Genomic DNA, 8,717 nt, shown 5'->3' with positions numbered 1-8,717 from the left:
TGTCAAACAGTGTTTGTGACAGGAAGTAAACCACAGCCCAGGTTCACATATTTCACCTCCATCTCAGCAGAGTCACAAACATCCTGAAGTGACACATTTATTAAAGATGAGATTTATTCACAGTTTCATCACATATTCCAGCAGGATTTCTGTAGTTTAACACAGTGAAGACAAACGAGCAACACAGCAACACAACGATGAAGTAAACAAGAGAAAACCAATAGAAACATGACGCAGATAAAAGGCTCAAATAACAAACATCTGTCATTTTTCATTCAGTCATTTTGGACAATAAGACAACAAACTGCAGAGAAGATATTTGAGATGAAGATGAAAACCCTCCTCTTTGCTCTGCTGCTGAATAAAGTCCATTCCTCCCTCACAATACTAACGTGCTCTGAGTGAAAACACTTGAGCAGCACTTGTTGTTGAACACCTTTCAGTAGATTTCACCACATCGTTTCACTTCAGGACATTTTAAAAGACAAATCTTGGGCCCGCCCTCCAGTAGGCCCATCACCCGAAGGAGAGATCAGAAGGGGGCAATGCGGTGGGATTTGGTTGGTAGTCGTGGGAGGGGGCCCCGACGGCCCAATCCCTGGACTCCGAATCTGGCAATGAGGTCATGGAATGTCACCTCGCTCGGGGGGAAGGAGCCAGAGCTAGTGCGGGAGGTTGAGCGGTACCGGTTAGAGATAGTCGGGCTCACCTCCACGCACAGTCTGGGTTCTGGAACCAAACTCCTCAAGAGAGGCTGGACTCCCTTCTACGCTGGAGTTGCCCCTGGTGAGAGGCAGCGGGCTGGTGTGGGCTTGCTCATAGCCCCCCACCTTACCTGCCATGGGTTGGAGTTTTCCCTGGTGAACGAGAGGGTCGCTGCCCTACCCCTTCGGGTTGGGGACAGGTGCCTTACTGTTGTTTTGGCCTGCGGGCCGAACAACAGTGTAGAGTACCCGCCCATCTTGGAGTTCGTGGGAGGGGCGCTGGAAAGTGCTTCGTCTGGGGACTCCATTGTTCTACTGGGGGACTTCAACGCTCACATGGGCAGCGACAGTGTTACCTAGAAGTGCATGATTGGGAGGAACGGCCTTGCCGATCTGAACCCGAGCGGTGTTCTGTTATTGGACTTCTGTGCTAGTCACAGTTTGTCCATAATAAACACCATGTTCAAGCATAAGGCTGTCCATCAGTGCACGTGACACCAGGACACTCTAGGCCGGAGGTCAATGATCAACCTTGTGGTCGTGTCATCTGACCTTCGACCGTATGTCTTGGACACTCGGTGAAGAGAGGGGCTGAGCTGTCAACTGATCACCACCTGGTGGTGAGTTGGATCCGCTGGCGGAGGAGAAAGCTGGACAGACTTGGCAGGCCCAAACAGGCAGTGAGGGTCTGTTGGGAACGTCTGGCGGAACCCTCTGTCAGAGGGGTTTTCAACTCGCACATCCGGGAGAGCTTTGACCAGATCCCGAGGGAGGTTGGAGACATTGAGTCAGAATGAACCCTGTTCTCCACCTCCATTAGCCGCAGCTGTTCGGACCTGTGGCCGTCTCTGGTGCTTGTCATGGCGGTAAGCCCCGAACCCGGTGGTGGACACCGGAAGTATGGTGAAGTAGGGTGTGCTCCAACTACAGGGGGATTCACACTCCTCAACCTCACTCGTAAAGTCTATTCCAGGGTACTGGAGAGGAGAATTCGGCCGATAGTCAAACCTCGGATTCAGAAGGAACAATGCAGTTTTCGTCCTGGTCGTGGAACACTGGACCAGCTCTACACCCTCTGCAGGGTACTCAAGGGTTCGTGGGAGTTTGCCCAAACAGTCTGCATGTGTTTTGTGGACTTGGAGAAGGCGACCATGTCCCTCGTGGCATTCTGTGGGAGGTGCTTCGGGAGTATGGAGTACAGGGCCCTCTACTACGAGCCGTCTGGTCTCTGTATGACCGGAGCAGGAGCTTGGTTGCATTGCTGGCAGTAAGTCAGACCTGTTCCAAGTGCATGTTGATCTGGCAGGGCTGCCCTTTGTCACCGGTTCTTTTCATTATTTTTATGGACAGAATTTCTAGGCGCAGCCAAGGGCCGGAGGGAGTCTGGTTTGGGGACCACAAGGGACCTCATTTCTGCTTTTTGCAGATGATGTTGTCCTGTTGGCTTCTTCGATCCAGGACCTCCAGCATGTGTTTGGGTAGTTTGCAGCCGAGTGTGAAGCGGCTGGTATGAGAATCAGCACCTCCGAGGGCAACTGAACAAGTCCAAGGCCATGGTTCTCGACCGGAAAAGGGTGGCTTGCCCCCTCTGGGTTGGAGGAGAGCTCCTGCCTCAAGTGGAGGAGTTCAAGTATCTTGGGGTCTTGTTCACAAGTGAGGGAAGGATCTAGCATGAGATTGACAGACGGATCGGTGCAGCGGCAGCAGTAATGCATGGGGACCTCCTGACCTTCCCTCTAGCGCCACCATCAGGACAAAAGTGTCTCTGCACCAACACTTCAGCAGCTTGAGAGTGAATGGGTTGATTTTAAAGTAACTGACTGAAATCTTTAAGGAAATCCTTTGTAACATTTAAATCTGCACAAATCAATATTTTGATCTTGTCTTATTTTCTTTTATTTTCTCTGATCAATCATCATCATCATCATCATCATCACGGCCATCTGACATCAGATCGGAAAGAGAAGCAGTTCCAGCCATCACAGAGGTCAGTGTGATATATGTGTTCAATAATATATTCTGGCCAGGGCCACCACCAAGGGGGGCCAGGACCAATCGCTGGCCCCTCCAGTGAACCTCCTCCTCCCCTCCATTGCATATGTTTAGAACATGGCACTCTTTAATACTCAGTTCTGATTGGTCACCAAAATTCAGCAGTGTTTATTTCTTGACAAACCACCAGCTGCTCAGGTACTCCGTTGCTAGGGAAGCAATAGCAACAGGAATGGACTAAAGGGGCATCCCTTAATGTACCAAGCTCGAAAACAAATTGGCAGCTGATTTGAGAGGCAAAATATGGAGCATTTTCCAGACATTACTTTTAACTTGTGTGGAGAGGACAAAACACTTGACGTGTGGCTGGAGAATGACATGTCCCCAGCAAAAACAGAAAGGAAAAGTAGAGAACAACATTGGACCGACAGGTGAAACAATATTGAGGGGGCAAGAGACTTGAGGACACAGAGATTAACCAGGTTGAAGGAGACAGACACGAATGAAACACCAAGAAAAACAAAACATCAACGATCAACCTGCTAAAAGACTGCTGAGTGGAGACAAAACTGGAGACAGATGTTTCAATGTCTGACGCTGAACACAGAAATCAGCTGCTGCAGGATTTTTACGAAATAATAGAAACCAAACTCTGTCTCCAGCTACGTCTCTCTCAGGTCTGGGATATCCCGTCACTTCTCCACATTTGACATGATTTCTCTGAATATCTGTAAAGAAATAAGTTTTCCTGCCTGCCGGCCTGCAAACCTGTGAGAGGCGGTTGCTAGGCAACGTACATTTTTACTTTCAGAGCCGCTGCGCAGTGAGAGCGGTGACAGACGAGAGTAGGCTCATTTAAAAAAAAAAAAAAAAAATGTTTTAATCACTATTTTGTGTCACATTATTGAACGCTTTAGCAGCAGGCAGAGTTCAAAGTGCGATAATTAACAAACTCAGAGGCTCGAGGTTTTCAGACTCAAATACAAACTCAAAACAAAAGAACAAAGAAAGTTTGAGCACTGAAGCTGGTTTTAATAACAGGAAGTAATCGGGTTAACAAGGCAAACAAAAGTTTCTAGGTTTGCTTATACACATGAAATAAATGTCATTTGTCCAGAAAAGAACAAAACAACACAATAATATGTAAAATTAGGATGACGATATTATCGACAGACTGGAAACACACATGAAGAACATGAATCAGTGAGGACGTCAAGCAACTTCCAGGTGAACGTCTTTAGTTCTGCAGGTATTTGGATGATGGCGCTAGATGAAAAGTCAGAGGATCCCCAGAGTCACTCCAGTTCATCCTCAGGGGAACCTGAATGTCTGGACCACATTAAATGGTAATCCATCCAATAGCTGAGATATTTCAGTCTGAAGCTAAAATGTTGACCTGCTGGTGGCGCTAGATAAACAGTCAGAATCAACAAAGTTCACGAGGTTCATCCTCTGGGGACCAAGAATGTCTGAACAAAATCAATCCGTCCGTCCATCCTGTGGTCCAGGTCCAATCCATCTGGACTACAGCAGTGGACCGACAGACATTAGCATCCATAGAGCAACACTGCTGGTGTGTCTGAACAGACAGTACAAGAAGAGACAGTCATGATGAAGAACATCAAAGAAACACATGATGGAGCTGAAATCTGATCCTGGTTCATCATTTGGACTCGTTCAGCTCAGCTGACACATTCAACAGCAGACAGCTTTTTGTATCACTCTGTTTCACTGTGGGACTACATCTTTGGCTCTGGAACTAAACTGTATGTAACAGGTAAGAACAAACTTTCATTTTCCTTCAACAAGTTGAAAATGTGTTTTTAATGAGTTTACATGTTAGTTTGTTCATAATTAGCAGAGAATTCTTGCAGCTGTGCAGCTTTTGTTGCATAAAAAGGTTCATAATTCCTGAAAAGATGTTTAAATCTCACAGAACAACTGAAGTTATTCTTTATTTCTGCAGGACTTCAACTGATTTCTATAGAAAAAGTATGATATTGACAATGTTACAGATATTCAGTATTTGATCATCTCAGTCATTCAGCTTCAAGATAAAATATGAAAAACTAAATTGAATTAATGTCATTGAATGTATTTTGAAAAGCTGATGACTTTAAATAAGTTGTATTGGATAATTAATAAGTCATTTTTAAATGGTGAAACTGACCTCATGAAAACTGTATTGATATGATGGTACATATGTCTTTTAGTGGAAGATTTATTTAAACTTAAAGATAAAAATACACTAAATATGATGTTACAATTAATTTTATACAACACAATTAATTTATGGCTGCTAATATTTATATTTATATCCATCATAGAGGATAATTTAATGTAAAATGTCACACATTTAAATATATTTTAAGATATAATCCGAAAAAACATTGAATATCGTAAATGATGCTGAATATAATTTAATTGTAAATGGAAAATTAAAATTTATTGGAAAATATATAAATATTTTGTATTGAACACTGTACATATTGTAGTTTATTTATTAAAGCATATATTATGATACACTATATTATTATAGTTTATATATTATACTGTAACAGAACTTGATGTAAAGTGACCTTGAGTGTCTAGAAAGGTGCCGATAAATAAATGCATTATTATTATTATTGTTAATATTACTGTATTATATTTTATTTTATTTTATAAAAATTTAATTTATTTATTTTAATGAGAGTATTTTATATTGGAGTCTGTTCACATTTGACATGTCTGAACAAATCATTTAAATTCTGTATAAAAGCTGAAAGTGTTCAGAAAAACATCTGAAATGATTGATGTATTTTTTAATGATTAGATTGAAGTATGTGGTGATAAATATATAATATTCTTCATATCTTGTAATCATCAACATGACAGTTGTCATTCTGACAGAGAAAAACTTTTCTTCATTCTATCAAAGCAAATTTCATCAATATATTATATTGTTTTATATTCTAATATATTATCAGTAATAATAATTAATGTGAAATTATTCTGATCTTATTTTGAAATGTAGAATTTGCAGATACGTCATTGTGTGTGTTCCTCATAGAACCTCTGATGACATGAGCTGATCCTTGTGTTTGATATGAAGGTGAACACAGTACATGTGGTGAACTTTGTGCTGTATTGATGAGCAGTTTAGTGATCAGAGTCCATGTAGTTTCCAGGATCAGACTGAATGCAGTGCAGTGCTGGAAGCTGCTGTTGACTGTGTGAATGTGTGTCTGTGGCGCTCGTGGCTGCCGTCAAACTCCAGATGAGCCGGTAGCGAAGCCCGTGGCGAGCGTGTACCCGGCGGCGCCCGGAGCCCGCCTGGAGGGCCGGAGCGCCCTGCTGTGTCTGGCCTCGGCCATGTTTCCCCCTGTGGTCCGGTTCTCCTGGAAAAGACGAAAGGAGAACGGTCCTCTGGAGGAGCCGCCCCCCGCTGAGACAGAGCAGCTGGAGCTCAGAGAGTCGGGACGCGCCGCCGCCATCTTGCTGATCCATCAGCTGGAGAACAGCACATATGATTACATCTGCTACGTCCAGCACGAGGGGGGCAAAGCGGAGGCCCCACCAGTACCAGGTAATGAAGGCTCGGTGAGTGTGTTGAGCAGTGATGGAGCTTCATGTGGAGACGCCGTCACAGAGAGCAGAGGAGCAGAGGACGGACATTTCTCACTGCTGCTCCAAACATTTGACTCCTTCTCTGTTTCAGAGGCTCCAGCTCCAGCAGCTTCCCGTCCTCCAGAGAGAGAGCCGACAGACCTGCCGGCTGTGCAGCAAGCTGACTGTAAGATCACCTGCTGCCTCTCTGCATGGACAGCTCCAATGTTCTGCTGCAGTCAGGGCTGCATATCAGTGTGTTCACCTTCTGCTCATCAGTGAAGGATTTCAGCTCACACTCCCTGATTCTGTTAGAGTGTCCAACAGCACGACTGATCCCACTGAGACAGCTTTCACTCCACAGTCTGACAGATCACAAGTTTCAGGGCAGCTGAACTACATGTAGGACTCTGAGGTGCTCTAAAAACTGTGGGGATGACCTGTTCAAGCTCCACTATAAATGCTTGTATATGAAGAATGAGTGGAATGACTCTGTGGACAGTGAAAGGTGTCTCTGGTGGCTGTGAAGCCGCAGAGAATCATCACCAACTCTGCAGCTCTACGCTGCTTTTTAGCCTCTTTAGCTCCTAGATTTAGTTTTTGATCAAACAGGAAGTCAGATCCAGTTTAGGGCCCCTAAAGAGCTCGTTGTGGTCCTGACTTGTTGTATTTAATAAGGTCCTTTGAGCTTTTATTCAAACTGTCCTGTCTGTGTGTGTGTGTGTGTGTGTGTGTGTGTGTGTGTGTGTGTGTGTGTGTGTGTGTCAGTGTCAGTGTCAGTGTCCTTCCAGTCTCAGTGCAGGGTGAAGCTGCTCTTGCTGCTGTACTCAGTGCTGATAGTGAAGAGTCTGGTGTACTGCTGTGGACTCTCTCTGCTGATGATCCTCAGAAACAAGGGACCGTCCACCAACTGCACACATGCGGACTGACTGTTTCCTGCTCGCCTTTCCTCGCCATCAGATCTCATCCCTTCATCTCATGCGTCGTCCTAAACGTACAAATACATACACACACATATATATCTGCAGTTACTGAGTGTATATTCTGTGGTAAAGTGTTATTTTGATCCTCTAGTTTATTTCTGCTTTGAATTGTGACTTTTATAATAATAGAAAATGAAGCTGAATCATTGGCTGCCTGCTACATATTTTATTGTCTGTGGTATTTTTCTGTTCTTGTCTTTCTTTTTAATACATGATGCAGAGTGTGGCAGGTTTGTCAAATTCTTTCACTCAAACATTCTCAATAAAGAGAAAAATCACAGCGTGTTTCATGAACATCTTTGTTTTCATGGATTTCACTTTGGCTTCAGAGCAAATCACCACAAACAGAATCAACTTCATCGGCCATGTATGTTGACAGCTACGAGTCATTTGACTGTGGTTGTAGTCGGCTCTCCATAAACCTTCACACAGCACCAAGAACAAATGTCGAGGAAGACATGAAGACGAGCACACAGCTAAGCAAGGACAACAAAGCCAGACAAAGATAAGCCAACATCAACATAGAGCTGTTATATACAAGTCAGCAGGTGTGGTTGTGCCACCAGGTTCAGGGCTGACCCCCTTTTCTGACTGTGTCAGTGTGGACGTAAACCTCTACGCTGATGACACTGTTGTTTCCACTCGTGAACAAACAGCAGAGCGAGCTGCTTTGAAGCTACAACTGACATAAAATGATGACACAGCAGCTTGATCAGAAGTCTGAATGTTGGAAACATGATGGCACGAACAGATAAATTAGAAACTTTGTGTTGATGTTGTATGAAATGTTTGAACGCTCTGATTCTTTCCCACATGTCCTAATATGTTGTGTTATGTTCCATGTTGACGTCTGGCTGCAGAAACTGTCATTAAACTGTTTCCTTGACAGAGTCAATAAAGCTGTTTGAATGAAAAAGCTTCACTGTTTGAGTTGGTGTGAGGTCATAAAGTGGGATCAGAGCAGACTGCAGGAGGTTGAACATATCTGCTTTTATTTCTCAGCTCTGAGTTGAGGATTTGAGCCGTTTCTCTGGCAGATCAATAAGACGGATCAAAGCTGAGACAGTGAGGACTGAGCGCTGAAATCAGACTGAAGTTCCTGGAATGATTCTTGAAGCAGAGTCCATGGTTGTAACTGTCATTGTGTTGTTCATGAGAAAAAGCAGAGCTAGCGGTGAGGAGGCTGCAGAGCAGAAACCCACACAGCCCGTCTGCTGCAGGAAGGGAAGTGCTGATTGGCTGTCGACAGCTTTTTATGAGTCCTAATAACCACCGAGAACAGATTCATATCTGCTGCTGAACACACTCATCGACTCGTCTCCCTCTCTGCAGTCGTTTGTCTGTCCTCTTGTTGTCTGGGAGCCTTTTTTCCAGCGAGCCCTCCACCCACACAAAGTTGACCTGAGCCCAGAGAGCAGCAGTGAGGACCCACCTGGAGGTCACGTCCATG

At 44.4% G+C, this 8,717-nt stretch overlaps 1 protein-coding gene across 7 annotated transcripts; it reads left to right on the top strand.

The window, feature by feature from the left end:
- Nucleotides 1-4,185: 4,185 nt before the first annotated feature.
- LOC121615142 lies at nucleotides 4,186-8,221 on the top strand. 7 transcript variants are annotated; one of them, XM_041949357.1, is made up of 3 exons: nucleotides 4,186-4,473; nucleotides 5,956-6,278; nucleotides 6,397-7,039. In XM_041949357.1, exons 2-3 carry the CDS (start codon nucleotides 6,051-6,053, stop codon nucleotides 6,688-6,690), a joined length of 522 nt encoding a protein of 173 aa, XP_041805291.1. In that variant the 5' UTR covers nucleotides 4,186-4,473; nucleotides 5,956-6,050; the 3' UTR covers nucleotides 6,691-7,039. The 7 variants fall into 7 exon arrangements, with proteins under 7 accessions (XP_041805291.1, XP_041805287.1, XP_041805288.1 ...); XM_041949354.1 differs by lacking the exon at nucleotides 4,186-4,473 and adding an exon at nucleotides 7,047-8,213 and having other exon boundaries at nucleotides 5,483-6,264; nucleotides 6,397-6,471; XM_041949358.1 differs by lacking the exon at nucleotides 4,186-4,473 and adding an exon at nucleotides 7,047-8,221 and having other exon boundaries at nucleotides 5,484-6,278; nucleotides 6,397-6,471.
- The last annotated feature ends 496 nt before the right edge of the window (nucleotides 8,222-8,717 follow it).

This window comes from Chelmon rostratus, chromosome 12 (genome assembly GCF_017976325.1).
Source record: "Chelmon rostratus isolate fCheRos1 chromosome 12, fCheRos1.pri, whole genome shotgun sequence".
Taxonomy (NCBI): Eukaryota; Metazoa; Chordata; class Actinopteri; order Chaetodontiformes; family Chaetodontidae; genus Chelmon; species Chelmon rostratus.
Note: the sequence above shows the minus strand (reverse complement) of the source record. Positions and strands in the feature narration are given on the sequence as shown.

What these genes read in the sequence shown, in the direction of transcription:
- LOC121615142 (XM_041949353.1), top strand. Translation starts at nt 5,916, where the DNA reads ATGTGTGTCTGTGGCGCTCGTGGCTGCCGTCAAACTCCAGATGAGCCG. An exon ending in TACCAGGTAATGAAGGCTCG is followed by an intron (nt 6,279 to 6,396) that starts GTGAGTGTGTTG and finishes TCTCTGTTTCAG; the next exon opens with AGGCTCCAGCTCCAGCAGCT.